We start from the raw sequence: 20,382 nt of genomic DNA, 5'->3' as shown, positions 1-20,382 counted from the left end.
GGGGAACGGTTATTAGAGTTTGTGAAGGACCAACGATTGTATGTCACAAACACAAAAAGGCAAAACAACAACAAATGTACACGGGAGTCACCAGACGGAAAAACAATGAACAAGATATATTTAATACTGAAAGAACAGAAATGGACGAAATTTATCCCCGTATGTAGAGCTTTCCAAAGTGCAGAAATTGGATCAGATCATTGCTTTGTCTTATGCAACGTCACCATGAAGATAAAACAAAAACTTAAAATGGGAGAAAGCATTAGGTAAGTGAGATACAACACAGAAATGATAAAGCAGAAAATGGATGATATAAAAAATATAATCGAACATGAATTAGACTCAGCATCCAATTACAATATGAAAACAAGAGTTGGAAACCTATAAAAAATTCTCAAAGCTCAGCAGGTGAAAGTTGTAAAATTAAAACAAACAAAATAAAACCGTGGATAAGCGATGAAACATGGAACCTTGTAGAAGAAAGAAGAAGTTTTAAAATGACAAAAAACAGATTGAAGAAAATAAGATGAAATATAAAAAAAAGTCTGCTGAAAAATAATAGAGTGCTAGAGCAGATTAAAGGAGATAAATTAATGGTAAATGTGAAAAGGTAGAGACGATGATTGGGCAAAACAAGACAAAAGAAGCGTACCAGCTGGTTAAACAGTTAAAAAGAAAACAGAAAAATATATCAAGGATTATTAAAGATAAAAACGTAAACATCCTAACAAAAAGTGAAAAGATTAAGGATAGATGGACTGAATACATTAATGACTTGTTCTCAGACAAAAACACATACAAAAAAGAAACGCTTGAAATTTTGAAAAGTAGAAAAATAATCAATGAAGAAGAAAGTGAAATAACGAGGAAAAAAATTACAAGAGCAACGAGTAAAATGAAAAACAACAAAAGTACAGGGAAGGATGGTATTCCGATAGAACTGATAAGAGCAGAAGGACAAGTCGAGTGTAAAGAAATTCACACAATCTGTCAAGAAATTTGGGAAAGTGGAAAGTCGCCAAAAGAATGGTGCAAGTCAGTTCTGATTATGCTGCCAAAAAAGGAAGACCAAAAGACTGTAATAATTTCAGATCAATTGCACTAATTCCGTACATATGCAAGACCATGCTGACCATCATAAAAGAACGACTGGAAAAGGTCATAGGGCAACATCTGCATGAAAAACAAGCAGGCTTCAGAAAAAACAGAAAGACGATTCAACAAAATCTGATGTTGAGACTGCTGATGGAAGATGCAAAAAATAGTGGTAAGACAATCTACCATTGCTTTGTTGATTTTAAGAAAGCGTTTGATTCTTTCTGGCATGAAGGTTTGTGGGCAACATTAGAAAGTATGGAAACATCAGAAAAGCTGGTAAAAGTACTGAAATGGCTTTATGAAAAATCAAAAATGTCGGTAATAATAGGTACAGAACTTGGAGATTGGATAAAGGTAGACATTGGAAGCGGACAGGGCGATCCAATATCACCAATACTATTTATAGCAATGTTAGAAAGAACAATGAAAGATGTTGGTGGAAAAGATCACGGTTGCATCTCAGCAAAGACAAAACGAAGGTGATGCTTACGGGGAAAGGCAGAAACAATGCGGAATTTCAGGTAGAATCAAAAAAACTCGAACAAGTGGACCGGTTGTGTATCTTGGCAGTCTTATAACCTGTGACAACAACTGCACAAAAGAAATTGACAAAAGGATAGCAATAGCCCATGGAATGTTCGCATCACTGAAGGAAATATAGAAAAGTGGAAATATATCTCTAAAAACAAAGTTGAGGATAATAGAATTTTGCGTTTTTCCGAGCTTGCTCTATGCATGTGGGACATGGACAATAAAGAAAAGGGACAAAGACAGATTGAAAGCATTTGAGATGAAATGTTACCGAAATTTGTTGGGAATTAGTTGGAGGCAGAAAGTAAAAAACGAAATCATCAGAAATCAACTTGGAAGACAGAAAAGTGTATATGACAAAGTCATAGAAAGAAAATTGGAATTTTTTGGACACATTTGTAGAATGAGGGAAGACAGATTGATTAAGATGGTTCCAATGAAGAAGAGATTGGAAGAAAAAAGTTGATAGACTTGCAAAGAAATGGATAGATGACATTACTGAATGGACTGGTGTTGGTATTCTCAATTCAATAAAACTGGCCAAAGATAGAAAAGGTTTTTAAAAAAAAATAATAAAGAAATGTAAAAAGCATGCTTAGATGTACACCATTGGCCTTGACGGTCCCCTGATAGACAAAGGGGGATCATTGATTGATTGATTGATATCACTTACAGATCTTTAGTTTTTTAAATCGTAAGATATTTCACTGCATAAATTGAATTACTATAAGTCTGCATTTGGTAGTAAAAGTGATGCTGCTTAACACATGCATAGCTTTTAAGCTGATAAGTGCGGGTTGGCATTTTGAACATTTTTTAACTGCCTGGAGATTGTTTTAGATTCAGAAAGAATTTTTGTTTATTTTTTGGTTATGCTGGGGTGCACTGGCTATGAGGCGCGTCCCCAGGTGGGGAATAGGGGAAAATCCTGGGCAGGGAGACATTCTAGGATTGCATCGAATAATACGAAATAAGATGCCGTGAACCAACTGTACTAGAAGAAAGAAGACAACGGTGAAAAAAGCGGAGGATCCTAGAACAATGGCCCCAACAGCAGATGATCTTCTATTCTAAATCCACTGCCTTGTGGAACAGGGTCCTTTGGCCCAAAAGCTAGGTGCATTGCTTACAATAGTGCTCTCTTGGGCACGAGATAAACTGCAACCGCGTTGCCTTGTGTGCTTCCAGGAAAAAGGCTAGGCCCACTGCTTATAACTGGTTTATAACTTGAAATAAGTGTTCAACAAGGAGAGTTCATGGCCTTCAGCAAATTTTAAAATCCGTACACCGTCTTCGTTTTGAAACTCGTAGCCAAAGCCTCCATGGACACCGTAGAACCCATTTGCTTTATTTCAAACATGGGCATTGTGGTCGCCACCTATCAATGGTATTTCTGATGATGGTGTTTTCCTGAGGCATCTGAGAGTGTGTTTCAGAAATGATTTTTGACGTCATTAGATTCACCGGTCTGTGGTGCATTTGCAGAGAAATTGTTTATAATTGGGCAATTCCAGATATAAACATTTTTTGACCCAAACACGCAACAGTGGAGGGATGTTGCGGAAAACCAGGCGTCCTCTCCTAGAATATCAGACTTGGCACTTTAAATAATGGATTGCTTACTGGAGGCTCCATGGAGATTGTCGTCATGCTAGAAAAGCGAATGGTTGACATCTGTTTTCTGCATGAAACAAGATGGAAAACAAATGGTGTCTCTCTCATTGGAAGTTACAAGTTGTTTTGGAATGGCCAAAAGACAGTCCAAAATGGAGTAAGAATCTTCATACGGGAATCTCTGGCACAGAATGTACTAGAGGTGGTTCGAATCAGCTCACGCCTAATGCTGATTTAACTCAGAATGGGAAAACAGATTCTGACTGTTTTCTCTGCAAATGCACCGCAGACCGGTGAATCTGAAGACGCCAAAAATGATTTCTGGAACAAACTCTCAAATGCCGTCAAGAAAACACCATCACCAAAGATACCATTGATATGTGGCGACCTCAATGCCTATAATGCCTATGTTTGAGATCAAACAAATGGGTTCCACGATATCCATGGAGGCTTTGGCTATGGGTCTTAAAACGAAGACGGTGTAATGATTCTAGAATTTGCTCAAAGTCATGAACTCTCCTTGTTGAACACTTATTTCAGAAAGAGGGCAGAACAATTGATCACATATAAAAGCGGGATGTCATGCACACAAATTGATTTTATTGTCAACAGACAGCAACACAGGCGACTAATCAGGAAAACAAAAGTCATTCCAGGCAAAACATCCATCCCTCAGCATCGATTGTTGGTGGCAAATATGATCATGGAATGATCACGCCCTGTGACTAATCGAATGCCTACTAGAAGACATAGTAACTGAAGAAACCCATGTTCGGAAAAAAATTCGAGGAGTTGGTATCGGCACAGCTTGATCGTCTGGAGAAGGTAGTCAAATGTGCCAATTTATAAAGGAAAAGAAGTAAATGATAATGATAATAATAATGATAATGTTGACTTATAAAACGCCCTGGCAAGCGACTGAGGCGCCCTCGAAACAAAAAAAAAATCCTCTGTATGTCGTATATCTCTTAACCTAATTTTTTATCTAGGACTAATTCAAGTGTCTTTAGTGTAACAGATATCGGGGCTAGGGTGTCTCTTAGTTGGACTGATGTTAAGTTATATACATTATTTATCGAGTAGAAAGACCCCAGTGTTATTGGAGTTGAATTGTAGATAGTTATGTAGAAACCATTTTTCCATTGATGCGATGCATGTGCTAAGGATGTTGATGTTTGAAGGAAGATCTTTAATGTTTGATAATATATAGAGTTGAGTATCATCTGCATATTGATGGTAACGTGTGCCATAATTTTCAATGATCCTGCCGATGGGTGAAATATAAGCTGTAAATAAAAGTGGTTTAAGTAGAGACCCCTGAAGGACACCATGAACAGATGGACTGTTGAAGATGAGTGTGTGGAAATTTTGACAAATTGACTGCGACCAGTTTGGAGTTTAATACATGGCAAAGCAAAAACGATTGTTTTATGTCTTTGTGGACTTGGAAAAGGCTTTTCACAGAGTGCCTCGTTAGGCAATTATGTGGACACTAAATTCCACTTCCATATCATGACTGATGGTGTCGAAGGCAGCTGACAGGTCCAGTCGAGCAAGAATTGTGGTTTCTTTATTGTTGCATGAATTAAATACACGAAAGAAGACTGTTGTCGTGCGTTTCAATAGGTGGTTACCAGTACAGCTTCATAGCAGGAAGATCAACCATTGATGCTGTCTATATCATTCATCAACTACAGGACAAATACATGGCAAAGCAAAAACGATTGTTTTATGCCTTTGTGGACTTGGAAAAAGCTTTTCACAGAGTGCCTCGTTAGGCAATATGTGGAGTCTACGTAGACAGCTTGTTCCCAAATATCCGGTTTGGCTGGTTATGGCTACGTACTCTAACACAAAAACTTTGGTCAGCACAACAGCCGGTAACACGAATGAATTTGATATTAACGTCGGCGTCCATCAGGAATCAATACTCAGCCTCCTGCTTTTCATCACGATGATGGAAGAAATAAAACCAAACCAAACCGATACGCTCAGATGACATATAGAATGTGATATATGCAGATGATATCGTCCTTACCGTGGCGTCGGAACAAGACGCAGCCAGAAAGTTTGAGGTCTAGAATACCCAGCTTGCCAACTACGGGCTAAAGGTAAACCTTGACAAAACAAAAACTTTTGATCGCCGGTGATACCGTTGAGCCTGTGGTCTCTGGTCATGTTCGGTGAGTGGGGCTGGAGTTGGAAGCAACTCGATCAAATGCCTACGATTTAGGCAGTAGTTTCACAAACGATGCTCGAAAATTACAGGCTCACTGAGAAAAGTGACTGATTTCGTATGCCCCGCCTGCATCAACCGCAACAACGGAACCCAGATAATGATACGATTTCCGGGATCGAAACTGTTATTTCATTTCAGTATTTAGGAGATATGCTGGATTGTACTGGAACAGCTGATGCCGTCGTTTGTGGATGCATACGTGCGGCGTGGGGCAAATGGCACCTCCTTGCCTTGGTACTAATGCGGCGTAGCATTCCTTTGCCGCTGCGCTCAGAGCTATACAACACAGCTTTGCGTTCTGTTCTGATGTATGGCGCAGAGACGTGGCCGATGACAACAAAACTCGAACAGCAGCTTCACCGAACTGACATGAAGACGATTTGTTGGATGCAGCATGTTGACCTAAGGGACCATATCCATACAACCGAGATCCTGAACCGATCGGGACTGTGCACGTTGAAGGATGCATATTTTGGCCATGTGAAGCGAATCGAAAACGATACAATAATTTCCGTTACTGAGCATAAGGTGCTTGGTACCCGCCGAAGAGGTCGCCTAAAAAAGTCCATGACGCAGATCATACAGGGGGACTTGAAGGCACTTGGTCTCAAGAAGATAGACGCAATGGATAGATCGGCTTGGAAACAGAAACTGATGAATGGAATAAAAAAGTCCGACCCATAACGGATAGAGACTATGAAGGAGGATTGATATAACCTAAGTAAAAACTAATGAACACATAATAAATAGTGATTCAATTATTTAGGTTTGAATGAGGCCTAATCCAGAGAATTGAATCCTTTGAATGATTGTCTCAACCACTCCTAAGGCCTTATTGAAGTAAGCTATTGAAAAACGTTTACGTTTTCATAACGTTTTCAATTTCGCTCTTTAGTAACTATATTATATATGAATATTCGCAACAAAAAAAGAATATTTTATTGAATAAACGTATTATAAAATGAATAAAGTATTCACCTAAATTGAAATTTCGGAGTCCGAAGACCAACTTTTAATTCTCACAATTACAAATAACTTACTTCTGTATGCGTCGGTCACTAGCAAATATATTTGTGACAGAGTTCGTTGCAACGTCTGCATAGAATAGAGCCAGTCTGTCCAAATGAACAATCTTCATTCTCGCCCGCGGCTTTTTTGCTATGACATATTGGAATTCTTCGTCTGCAAATTGCGTGCTTGCCAGTTCTTCCGGTGTTCATCCTGTATCTGCCGTTTTTGTAATTTTTTGTACATCTTCTGTTTGTACTTTCTCTTTCAGTCGACTGCAGTATTTGCAACCTGGTAAACAAAGTCGAGGAGAAAAAGTCTCGGCATTGTTGTGGGAGGTTCCTCTACGGTGCATAATTTAAAAGTCGTACATTTGTAATCGTTCCAACCATCGTGCCACCTGTTCTTCTAGATCTTTGAAATTGAGCAACAATTTTAACGCTGCATGATCTGTTCGAGAAAGAAATTTTTGTCCGATGAAATACTTGTGGAAATGTTTTGTTGCCATGACCATCGCTAGCAACTCTTTTTTTGTTACGCAGTAGTTACGTTTAGGCTTTGTAAGATTTTGCTGTAATAGGCCAAAATCTTTTCTTCTCCGTCAACAATTTGTTACGAAACCGCTCCAATTCCAGTTACTTGCATCCGTATCTAGCACAAATGGTTTACCTCTGATTGGAAATGCTAACAAGGGGGCTACACAAAATTCTCTTTTCAGTCATTCAAATGCTGCTTCAAACGACTCATTCCAATTAAATGCTCGATCATTTTCCGTGAGTCGTGCAACGTCTCCAATGCAGTTTCTTCTTTGTGGTGTAGGTCGTACATGGGGTATGACAGCAGAGTCAACCGTTCAATATCTTGTGCCATCTGCTTTATTGACTCTCCAGGTCACTGCTTCCGGTTTCGTAACTGTGACTGATATATTTATTTCATTTGCTCTTCATCGTAACGTAAATTCGACGCATCAAGGACATCATAGCTAGAATGGTTCTCAACTGGAATCGTTTGGAGAACTTCTGCCACTGACCCTCGTAACGCTACCACAAAAGCCGTTGCTCTCTTTCATTCCAGCCATAATTCATTGCTTCTGCCTCAAACTAGGCTTTATAAATGTTCCAAAAAGTTTCTCCGTCAAATGCTGGCGCTTTCAATGTCTTCGCGGTCACGTGGCTTTGTGAAGTTTATTTTCTTAGTTACTTCCACATCTTCTTTAAGTTTATCCATTTCGCAGGATAACTTCTGCTCGAGCCCGATAACCTTTTGATCGATTTTGTTCAATTTTAGACGAGATGTCTTCCATTCTCGTCATCTGATTTTCTATTTTTGCTTTGATTACGGTCGATTGCTGTTCAGCTTTGACTTCGAATTGTTTTTTGAGTTCTCTCAACTGTTGTATTATTTTAGCATCAATCGCGACCGACTGTTGTTTGATTTTTGCGTCAATTTGTTCTCTCCTCTGTTTTATTTCTGCTGATTGATGTTCAATTTTTGTTGATTGTTGTTCAATTTTTGTATCAACTTTTTCTCTCATCTGTTTTATTTCTATTGAAATCGTTCGTAGTGCCATCAATTCCGTGCTTGCCCCAGCGTTTACGACAGCCTTCGATTCAACATCCTGATCGTCAAGCTAAAATTCATCTGGATTCTCAAGTTCAAGGGCTCCCGCTAGGCGTGCTATCAATGCTCCTCTGTTTCCACTTGTAGCAAGATTTTGTTGTTGTAACTCTTTTTTGAGTTGCACCAATTTAAGTTGATGTAGTTTTGTCGTGTTGTTTTCACAAAATAACTTGTCAACAAAAAAAATAAAATTTTCAACAACGATGCTTACTCATTTTCTACGGAAGATCCCACTTTTGACACCAATGTTATAACCTTCCCGGTCGATGACGAGTTTATTTTATCCCAGTGGAAAATAAAAACAATATAACTTCCAAATTATAGATTTAATTATTTACAAAACAATAATTAATCAATCAATAATCAACGTCAATTAATTTCACTAATAAAAGTTAATGTTCACAAACTATCAAATTAACGTTCAGAAACTATTGATTTCAGAATAATAATCAAATAACGTTTATCGCAAATACAATAAAAATACAACGCAGAGTTAAATCTAAAATGATGTTTTTGACCCGTTTTACCGGCGCCTCACGACCGTCCTAGATATTTCGCTGTCAGAAGGTTCTAGTTCCTACACGAAATGTATGCGTTCGTAACAACACTAGCATCTCTAGCGGATATATTTGTGACGATTATACAATATTATATCGTGTTTTTTAACTTTTAACAATTATTAACATGTTTTGCCTCGTCACTAATTATCTCCCACAACTTCACAAATGATTCAATAAAATACACAAGCCAGCAACTACTTGATCTACAACCCTTCTAATTTTTAGAGATGTTGAAGTTGTTGTAGAGTGATGTAGCGATGGAGGTGAAGAAGAAAGGTTTTGATGCTGGTGATGGTTAGGGTTCCAGTCGAGTTTAGCGTAGTTTTACTCTATGCAGACGGCTTTACATTTCCATAGAGCTTACAGACTCACCTAATGCATCCATTGCCGAATATACAAAATTAACATTATATAAAAAATTAAAATATAAAATATTCATATTAATTGAAATTGAGGCTTGAAAATATTTTAAAAATATAAAAACAACCTCTGACTGTATTGCATATCTGGGTCAAGATCAACAATTTTGGCGCTTTACAAAACACATTTTTTCTTAAAATTTTTAACTTTTCCTTTAGTTTAGTCATTAGTGTCATGCTTCATTGGATTGTAGTTTTTTTTTTAAACTTTTTATCACTTCAACCGCTTTTTCAGCATTCACAAATCCATCTCCCAACTTGAACGACTCGGAATCCATTTTCTTAAATTAGAGTAATAAAGTAACAAAATAAATTAAATCAAACAAAACAATCAAAATCAAACGAATCTTCAAAAGCCTCGCCGCTCACAACCGAGGGAAGAAAAATGAACTCTCGCTAAAGATAATAAATATTAGTGTTACGATGCGCAAATAAAAATTTATTTAAAAAAATTTATTTTCAATTGTAAGTAACGGAAACTTTTACAAATACTTGTTAAAATAATATTCGGCATAAAAAAATGTTTTCAACGTATTTTTTCGTTCGCACGCCTTATAGCAGTCTAACAAGTTCACGGTCTCGCACGCCCGAAAGATTTATCGTTTTTTGAAATTTATCTGTCTATCATTTTGTCTTTTTCCTTGTTCCCTAGTTCATCAATTTTTGATTCAAGTTGTAAAATTCTTTTTTTCAACGCCAAGTTTTCGCATGTTACGAGCGATGATTTGGAATCCAAATCGTCCGTTTCCGATTCTAATCGTACATTTCTTTTTTTCAGATTTGAAATCTCGTTTTCCAAGATTTTTACTTTCTTCACAAGTGTTCCAAAAACCTTTTTTTTCACTCTTCAAAATCGCTTTTCGGTGCCATCTTTAAAGATTTAGTAGCAAAAATTTAACTTTTTACAACAAAAATTTGAAAATAAAATCGAAATTTTAATTGATTTAAAAATATTATGTTTACATAAACACAAATTCACACACATTAATATTATTAAAATTACGATGCGCTAACCAAATTAAAAAAAACTATTTATAAAAATTTATTTTCAATTGTGAGTAACGGAAATTTTTCCAAATACTTTTCAAAATAATATTCGGCATAAAAATATGGTTTGAACATATTTTTTCGTTCGCACGGCTTATAGCAGATTAACAAACTCATGGTCGGCTTGCGAATTTGCATGCTCGATAGATTTACGTTAAAGGTTAAATTTAGAGATTAATTTTCCAATTAAAACAAAATAAAATTAACGGTTATGTTCAATGTTTTTTTTCAAAACATTAACAATATGTTTATAAACAATAAGCGATACAAATTCAATTAAATTAAAATTGTTATTGTTATTGCTAATTTTCGGCGTATCAGCACAGAAAGGCTATCTTCACGCCTATTTCTTTTCTTATCTGAGTTTATACTTGAATGTAGTCGTTTTCATTTATTTATATATTTTATCAATTAGATTTATTTCTTTTAAATAATTTATTAAATTTTCTATATTAATTGGGTCTTCAAATATTTCTTGCATGTTGGTCTGGATATTATGGATTTTCCTACTTATTTGATATTTTTGACAATCTATGATGACGTGCTGAATGGTTATTCTTGTACCGCATGTATTACAACGTGGAGGTGAAGATTTTGTGTATATCCATGAGTGAGTTAATGCTGTATGCCCAATTCTAATTCTATTTAACAACATTTGATACTTTCTCTCCAGATGTGATAATATTCGATTTGGCTTGTTCACTTTGGGTGTTGATATTTTTAGAAAGTTATTGACCTGGTTCCAATTTTTTTGCCATAAAGATATAATGTATTGATGTATGATAGGTTTCATATCGGAGATTGGTATAGGCAGGTAATTAAAATGATTTAAACAAAAATTGTATTGTTTATTTTAGCGTGAATTTTACCGCAAAGAACTTTGCCCACTTCTGATATAGTTAATACATATTTATTTTTTCAACCAATTATTCATTTTTTTTAAATAATATGCAAATGCGTTTAGCCAACCAATACGACTCCCACATTTGTGACAGATTTATTTTTGAGAACACAGTACATAAAAGTTCAACTTATTTGTGAGAACTTTTAGCGTTTAATCGCTATTTCTATAAAGAACTTCTACATGATTTATATTAATAATAATCTTTTTATTTTTCAATAAACATTTACTTTTTTTTGAAATATGTAATTGGTTTTGGGTTTCAATTAAGGACCAAATTTAAATCTGTTTATTTCTAGGTGTCATTAATTTTATTGTATTGTGGAAAGGTTCTGTTGCTCAGAAAAATTAAAAAATTGTCCCATAAAATTTTATAGAAATTGACTTAAATAAAAATGTTAATTTTAAACACTATGCAATCTTTGATCAGAAATGAATATGCTCGATTTTTTTTTACAAAATTTTTTCAAGTGCACCGTATATACCTATATACAAAACGAACTTCACTAGTTATTAGCAAAAAAAAAAATTGAATTTAAAATCGCGCTCATAGCCAGAAATTGTTTGGCGAAAAACGTACTAGAATCTAAAAAATCTATAAATTCTGTGTCTGATATTTCTTATCAAGCTCGGTTGAGGTTAGCAAATCATGGTGACTTTGTTTGTCCTTTTTATAAGACATCTCACTTTAGACCAATGACGTTTTTCAGTTCCGTCTGCCAAAGTGTGGACCTAATTACTGCTGATTTAAATAATGTTACCGGTATTTGCTGCGATGTTTTCAAAAGCCGATGAAAGCAAAATGCAACATAGACAGCGGTTCTAAAGATAATTGATTGAGTCGCTTATACAATCTTCTTCAATTCTGTAAATCTTCAATTCTTCTTCTTCTGTAAATCTTCTTCAATTTCATTATATACAATAAAATCAATACATTTTCGCGTTTTTTGCATTGTAATCACTAACTTGACAGTGAGCCCAAGACAATTTTTTTTATGTTTATATGATCCAAGTCAATTTAAAATTTTTTTTTATAATATTTGATCGGTTTTAGACAGCAACTTGAGTTTGATTTTTAAACGATTTCTTTAAGACTAAAACGGTTTGACAATGGAACATCGCTATGTTAAGCAAAATTTATGAAAACAACGTAAAAATTTCTTTATTATCTTGTTTCTTTCATTCAAACAGGTTCGTCTTTTTATCACTACAAAATGAGCCGACAAAGCTCGCCAGCGCATGCGGGACCGAAAAACTTATAATCAAAAATATTTTTTTGGTAAAAATTCGTTGCTGAAGATTCGTTGAGAACGTTTCTATCGTCAGTCAGTCGATTTGTTTTTTTGATCGTTACTTGTGTTTGCATGTCAAGTTAGTAAGTTGATTTTCTAGATTTTTTTCACGCATACCTATACCATAATTCAAGTCCGTGTAAAATTTGCTCAGATAGTAATATGGCAAAAGTATACTTTTCTGCCTAACTATGCAATTTTGTGAGATAGATATTATTATGATTGTACAAAATACATATGCATGTATATTTCATATTGTATAGTATAGATATGCGGTTCATATATATATATATATAGAAGGTAAAACCGGAGATGGATACTTCTATGGTATCGTCCATGTTTACAAACAAACCTAATGTACTTTTAATAAATTGACTCCGCCCATTTTGAATTATCTAGCGCTTGATTATTTATTTATATCAAATTGAAAATAATTTAATACAAGTTAATTCTTAGGTAAGTTTTTTAGATCAAATAGTTGAAAATAGTGAACATTAAATAAAAAAATGTTTAAGTATGAGTAAATTTCTGTTTTGATAATAATCAATGTATTAAATTTAATTCAAATTTAAATGGTCGACTCACGAACGTTAAATACTCATGGTTTCGACAAGTAATTAAAATTCACACAAAAAGAAGATGATAATGTTTTTGATTGTATATGAATTTATTTAACTTTATTAAAATTAAAGTATTTACATGATGTGCAAAACTAAAAATGATTTAAAGTATTAAAACGATGTAAAAAAAACAAATATTGTTAGACTTAAACAGTATTTATACAGGATAGTGTGTACGTATAAGCTCTAAAGCTTTCTGGAACCGATCGTCACGGTTCCTGACACTGCGTTGCCACAGAAATTCATCAAGATATGATGACATGTGGTCATTACATGTGGCATTCATCCGTTTTATTTTATGTTTGGCACACCGCCAAAGGTTTTTGATTCTGTTAGTGTGGACCCCATTAGGGGCCACAAAGCTTATGGAGTGGTTAACAGTTTGGTGTGCCAAGCCAGTAGCTGCCATGATGTTGTTATACGCAGCCCACTGATCAGACCAAATGGTTGCACCTGTGAATAAAGTTATTATTAATGTTAACTATTATGAATAATAAATAATAGTGTTGTTGAAATTTTATTTAAAAAACTTCTAACTGCAAAATGGGGTGTAATCTTCGACCGTACATGTTTATCTGAGAACCTCATACCAAATTGTATACGTCATCAACCCCGAGGTTCCTCCAGTCTCCAACGTACTTTTCCAAAAGAAGTGATAGGCAATGAGCTAACTAAATTCACAGTTTAATAAAGTTGAAACAAAACAGCTTCGTGTTGTTGAAATTTTTATTAAAAAACTTCTAACTGCAAAATGGGGTGTAATCTTCAACCGTACATGTTTATCTTAGGACCTCATTACAAATTATTATTATATATAATATTAAATAAATAAATTTTTAACACAACTAAATTGGGTTTTTTCGCATAACTCAATAAAACAATGATAATTGTTCTCGCATTTGAAAAACTCAATTTAGCCATATTATAAATTTATTTAAAAGATTAATTAACGTAAAATGGAGTGGGTTATTTAACTATATATATACAGCCCTGTAGCTGGGTTTGTTTTAGTGGGGAGCAATTTTTTTTCGGCGTGAGCAACTTTGGCAATGGCTTCATTTCACATTTTATATTATTTTCTGTCAAATATTAGTAACGATGATAATAAATGTTAATAATTAGGAAAAATAACTTTTGTTTTTCCGTTTGAAATAGATTTAGTACTATCAGACCACAACAAAATAGACGTGGGTTCCAGATAAAGTTAAAAGATAAAGTTTCAGATAAAGATTAAAGTAAATTTTTGATTTATCTAATGCAGCTTTCCAATTTTGAAATGCTTCCTATTCCTACGTTTCGGAGAATGAAACAAATTGACGACATGAATAACAAAACGCAGTGTCATAACAGGAGAATATTCTAACCACCTGAAATGTTGAAATCATTTTAACCTGATAAATCTGTTCTGCTATTTTTAAAATAAGTCTGGGGTCTCGTGGCTGAGTGGTTAGCGTGTCCGTCTACCACTCCTACGACCCGGGTTCGAATTCTGCAGTTTCTACAGATTCATCCGGGTAGCCGACCCCCGGTCAACCCAGCCGTCCATCCTTTCGAGGTTGGTAAATGGGTAGACGACGTAAGTTGTCGCATGTTGGCCGGCGAGATGGCTCAGTGGTTCAAATGCCTGCTGAGTCAAACATCTCAATGGCTATCATATAATCAGCGTATATGATGCGGTGAAAAGAATAAACAGCCTTTGTGGCGAAAGATGGATGCTTCATATCATTGGTTGAAGATATGAAGAACATAATCTATATATGCAACATTGTAAGTGGTTCTGCGTATGTCAGAGCTGCAATAATAAAGACTAATAAAAAAAAAGTAGAGAGAATAACTTGTTTTTTTGGTTCACCTTTTTTTACGGTCGTCAGTATTGATTTGCCTGCCAATACCAGAAAAAGTCAAATTTGTTTTTACGTCGCATCCATGATCAACTGGCAGGCTCCCACAAAAAGTTGAATTCGCAGTTTATATAGGGAATTTGTGTAACCCAGGCTTTTGTTCCTGTGATTTGGATTTATTGCTGCTAGTGACTTTTTTAATTTTACTATCTTATTTATTTATTGATGTGGTTTCTTTGTTCGGGCTGATTATTTTGGTGTTATGTTTTACTGCTTCAGTGTCATGTTTTATTGCTTCGGTATCATTTACTTGTTGTTGTTGCCTTTTTCGGGGGGCCCTCGGAATTCCAATCGAGGTCGAAGCCAATCCGCCACTGCACCAGGATTACTCCAGGAGTCTATTGGTTGAATATCCGTGGAGTTTTGGGACAGTTAAACAGATGTTGAACATCATCTCTATGGTTGTTGCTGAAAGGACAGGTGTTGATGTGCCCACTGTCGATTCTGTTTTTGTAGCTGTTTAGAAGAATACTATGGCCAGATCGGAGTTGGGCGAGGGTCCGTTTGATAACCCTTGGAAGTGATTCTTTTGAAGGATCTATTTTTGGTGCTGGAGGAGGCCATCCGTCGAGCAATAACGGCGACTGGTACGACTCAGCGGCGGCTTTAGCAGTGTTTGTATGTAAGCTCTTTAAAGCCGTCTTCAGAGTATTATCGTCGATTATTGTTGATATAACCGCATTTATTTGATGACCATTTTGAGAGGAGTGTTGTCTTTATGTCACGATGAGGACGAGGTTGTATGATGATTTTTATGGCACGGGTGGCTTGGGTTATGGCATAGGAGGAGGAATTGTGAGGCTATTAGCTCTGAATGCTGTCTTACCGTTAATATCTGGCACTTTGAGTGCAGGTGTCGTTCTGATGCGACGGCATGGACGTAACCAGACGTAATGCAGAATTCTGGGAGCGTTGGAGCTCCTGCTCCGTATCATTTACTTGCTCTGTGGTCGATGCACTTTGATCGATTATAATTTTTTAATGTCTTCATAGGTTTTTATAGGACCTTCCATTTTGTGCATGGTCAGACGTCTAGTTAGCGATGCTGTAGTTACTGTAATAAATGAAGCATTCTGACATGCACAGCCCTCAAGAGGACATATAAATTCATTTATCAGATGGCTACGTTTTATAGCCGAACCATGTTGAGGAGTGCAGTTGTTGTTCTTGAGTCTCGTGAGAGACGAAACGTTTGTCTGGCCTATGGCGGGTAATGGTTTACCAATAATATATATATGTATATGTATTGTTGGAAGGAGTCCATATTTTATATAGTATTGTATGAATTCTACCAAATTGTTGGCATTAATCAATTTAAAGTTTGTCTTTTCAATTTTCCTTAATAGAATTTTTTGGAAATTTTTAAATTTGTTGAAAATAGAATATTATCCAAGCTTATCAATAAAATTCAATGAAACAGTTGTTATCCAAATTCATCAAGCAGATAAGGCCTTATTTCGATTTCTCACAAATCATCTTCAGTACAAGTTTGGTTTATATAGTTTCTTTAAACAAAGCAAAGTTAGTTCTTTAGCAAAGTGAGTTATTGGTTGGTGTAGTATTCTTTAACTTTGTTGTTGTCATTTTTTTGTTCTTCATTGTTATTGAAGTTAGTATTAAGGCGTCGAGTTGATTCAGCATTTTCATTACGAATTTGGATAATAATTCTATATTCAACAAATTTAACAATTTCCAGAGAAATCTACTTTTTAAGTTTTTACACATGCAATTAGAAAAATGTTTGCAGATAAATTCTTTGACGCTGTTGTTATAGTGCTGTATATTTTCTCCACTAACAATTCTTTGTTTAGCATGTAATTGTTCACAATAATGAACAATTTTTGCTGATGACCTGACCTTGTAAAAAGTTTCATGTTTGTCTGATTTCCTCATTACTTGAAAAACTTGCCAACAGCCCAGACAACTCGGCTGGTTTAAAAAGACCTTTTCTGCTGGCATCTTGCAAATATAATATATACAATGATGTTTGAATGATCCTAATTTGTATAAAATGAATAATTATTTAACAGACTCTCTACATTGATGACATCTACTCACATTCAAGATACTTTTCACAACAACCACAACCGCATAATATATCGTAATGACCTCATTTGCTTCTAGCCATTCAAGATTTTTCTTAGTATCTTTAGAAACATAGGTCTTGCTTGTATCAAATCGGTGTCTATATCAGCCAACTTTACAGAAATTTTTTTCCATATTAGATCGATTAAATAACCTGCTAGCAAGGTTATAAGCTTTTTTTGTACAGAATTATTTAAATCTAATTTATAAAATTTTTCTAATCCCAGCGTTTGCTGTAAACTGAGTCATCGTAAAAAATTTTCTAGAGTATTCTGGTAAGTTGACAAATTTTCTGGATAAGAAATTGTCATCAATGTTTTTTGCATTCAAGTTACCAATAAAAAAACATAGATAATTTCTTATCCAGAAAATTGTTGATGGGTGACTTGAATGCAAAAGTTGGCTCAAAAAATTTACACGATGTGGTTTGTCATAATGGGATAGGTGAAAGAAATGAAAGAGAAAATTTGATCGAATGGCTTGTCAAAAATGACCTGGTTTGACAATCACCGAATGAGAAAATATCTTTGGAAGAGTCCCGGAGACAATGCAAGGAATATGACTAATTACATTACAATAAATAAATGGTTTCGAAGTGCTGTTTTACAAATGTTTCTCTGGAGCTGATTGTGGCAGCGATCATAACCCAGTTTGTAAAATCAGGATAAAGTTAAAGAAAATCAACAGAGACGTGGCCCCAAAACGTTTGAATTTTATCAGTCTGTCACAAAATAATGAAAACGAAGGAAAGTAAAAGGCCGCAATCCTGCTAGTTACAAAAAGCTGGACAAAACAATCAAAAATGTGCTTAGAGGCAAAGGATAAATGGTTAAATGACAAGTACGAAATCATTGAAAAGATTAAAAACAGTAATACAAATGCAATGTATTAAAACATCAACGAAATCACTGGAAGCTGAATCCGGTAAAGTTATCTTAGAGAAAGAAAAAGTATTCGAAAGATGGACTGAATAAATTAACAATCTTTTTGATGATATCCGTGGTGAAAAGCCTCCTATTAAAAAAGATCTAGAAGAACCAAAGTTACTTAGATCTGAAGTTCGTGTCGCTCTTTCCAAAATGAAATCAAATAAAGCGCCAAGTCCAGATAAAAAAGTTGTTAAAGAAATTAAATTACTTTATGAATTTGGCATTGAAAAAGTGACAGAAATTTTGAATGGGATTTATAACAGCGATCTATCCAAGTCAATATTTATTGCATTACCTATAAAACCTAATACAACTTAATGTGAACTACATCGAACAATCAGCTTGATGAGTCATCTTACAAAACTTTTCTTGAAAATTCTAATGATGAGAGCACGAAGCAAAATCAGATCTGAAATTTCAAATGTGGTTTTGTAGAGGATTGTGGCACAAGAAACGCTATCTTTATTATTATTATTTTTATTATTATTACGTTAAACAAAGGCGAAGACAAAACGTCCCTGTGCATTCTCAAAACCAAGACAATTTTAATACAATAAATTAAATAAACCTATGAGTCTATACTGAATAAAATAATTAATGTTCTTATAAGTCAAATAATGTATTAAACCTTGTAAAAAAAGATAATAAAAAACAAATATAAATAAATTAATCACTCATCCTAATCAATAAATTGACGATAATATCGATACATACTGATAAAAAATTTGAATATATCCCAATCTCACAAATAGCCAACGTCACATCAAATATCATTTGCCCTCCAATCATACATAAATCTGGCATTCATAAGATAATTATCCAACTTTTTTTTTAAAAGCATTCACACTATCAGCATTCACAACATCAACACCCAGATTGTTCCAGATATAAATTGATATAAATTATTTTCTCAAGTTCTTATTGAATGGAAGAGCAATCAATTTCATTTCGTGCCTCTTGTTCGTCCACCAGCTTTCATCTTTACTGGGAGGTCGCGTTGATCTTTAGCTCTAAACAAGTTATACATCATGGTGAGATCCACTCTAATACGTCTGTATTTCAGTGTTGGCAAGCTCACAAATTTTAAACGATCTTCATATTTCATATGTTCGCAGGCCTTGATCGACTTTGTTGCTCTTTTTTGGACCCTTTCTATCACCTCTGTTTCTTGTACTGTCCACGGAGACCAAACACAAGCTGCATACTCTAGATGAGATCTGACTAATGATTTATAAAGCATTATAAAAATAAGATCACTAACACCTTTAAAATTTCTAATTATTAAACCCAACAAAGAATATGCTTTTTTAACATTGTTATGAATATGATCAACAAATTTTAAAGAATTATCAAATATTACGCCTAAGTCTTTAATACTATCGACATTATCCAATGTATGATGACCAATTTTATATTGAAAATTATTTTCCGGTATGTTATACCCATATTTCATTACCACATTTTTTTTCATTTAATTTTACATTACTCTTTGCACACCAACTAGTCAAGTCATTTAACCCATTTTGTAATACCATTCTATCATCATCTGAGCTAACAATTCTATACAATTTTGCATCATCTGCATACATATACATTGCTGGACCTTTTGCATCTTTATACAAACTAAACACATCATTAACATATAAAAAAATAATATAGGACCCAGCACACTCCCTTGAGGAACCCCACTTAACACTGTGTACAACATCTAGACATTTTATCATTCAATCTCACTCTGAATGTTCTTCCACTTAAATAACTGTTTATCCAAGTAATCAATCTATCATTCAATCTGTACTCTTTCATTTTTTCAATTAAAATACCATGTGACACTCTATCAAAAGCCTTCTCAAAATCCGTGTGCACAACATCAATCCTGTAGCCATCATCTAATGCCTTAGTCCAATCATCCAAAAGTTTCAAGAGTTGCATTACCGTTGGTTTACCTTTTACAAATCTATATTGTCTAGGGTCAATCAAATCATTATCAGTTAAATACAACATCAAATCATCCTAAATAACCGATTCCATCAGTTTACAAATAACCACTGGTCAAAGCCACTGGTCTATAATGGTCGATGGTCGCCAATGTCCTGAAAGGATAAGGCACGAGAAAGAAGAAGAAGATTTATGTTTTTAAATTATGGACAGAGTCAAATAACAAGAACTTAAGCTGTTTGGTATGTTGATTTATTGTGTGGCTTTTTATCTTCCCTTCACATAGTTGTTGAATTAAAAATTCTGTTGACTGCTGCCTTGATACAGATCCAATGATACAGGTTAAAGGTCTATTTAACTCTTCCTAGGCTCAGAGAAATCAACAACACTCAAAAACATATATGAATATGTGCTAAACGACACATCACACACAAAGCATGTGACAGGATTAGAGGATCTTTATGTTATATTCGAATCGAATAAGGTCACTGCACGCACTGCGAAACAGCATCAGGCGACCTTAACCACCAGGCCATCACGCCACCTGATATAGCAACTACCTTTCACATTTAGTCTTTGT

The 20,382-nt window shown here is 34.8% G+C and overlaps 3 protein-coding genes across 3 annotated transcripts; 1 reads left to right on the top strand and 2 right to left on the bottom strand.

Moving 5' to 3' along the window:
- Window positions 1-3,262: 3,262 nt before the first annotated feature.
- On the top strand, window positions 3,263-3,658 carry HELRODRAFT_165383 (hypothetical protein; the record flags this gene model as incomplete). The annotated part of the gene is made up of 2 exons (XM_009031976.1): window positions 3,263-3,448; window positions 3,533-3,658. The coding sequence occupies 2 exons, from the start codon at window positions 3,263-3,265 to the stop codon at window positions 3,656-3,658; spliced, it is 312 nt and encodes a 103-aa protein (XP_009030224.1).
- Window positions 3,659-7,709: 4,051 nt separating this feature from the next.
- Window positions 7,710-9,257, bottom strand: HELRODRAFT_165381 (hypothetical protein; the record flags this gene model as incomplete). Its single annotated transcript, XM_009031975.1, has 3 exons — window positions 7,710-8,108; window positions 8,869-8,955; window positions 9,165-9,257. 3 exons carry the CDS (start codon window positions 9,255-9,257, stop codon window positions 7,710-7,712), a joined length of 579 nt encoding a protein of 192 aa, XP_009030223.1.
- Window positions 9,258-13,106: 3,849 nt separating this feature from the next.
- On the bottom strand, window positions 13,107-14,539 carry HELRODRAFT_165380 (hypothetical protein; the record flags this gene model as incomplete). The annotated part of the gene is made up of 2 exons (XM_009031974.1): window positions 13,107-13,402; window positions 14,473-14,539. 2 exons carry the CDS (start codon window positions 14,537-14,539, stop codon window positions 13,107-13,109), a joined length of 363 nt encoding a protein of 120 aa, XP_009030222.1.
- Between the last annotated feature and the right edge of the window lie 5,843 nt (window positions 14,540-20,382).

Source organism: Helobdella robusta, assembly GCF_000326865.2.
Source record: "Helobdella robusta unplaced genomic scaffold HELROscaffold_8, whole genome shotgun sequence".
Classification (NCBI taxonomy): Eukaryota; Metazoa; Annelida; class Clitellata; order Rhynchobdellida; family Glossiphoniidae; genus Helobdella; species Helobdella robusta.
The sequence above is the reverse complement of the archived record's forward strand: the minus strand, read 5'-3'. Positions and strand labels throughout refer to the sequence as shown.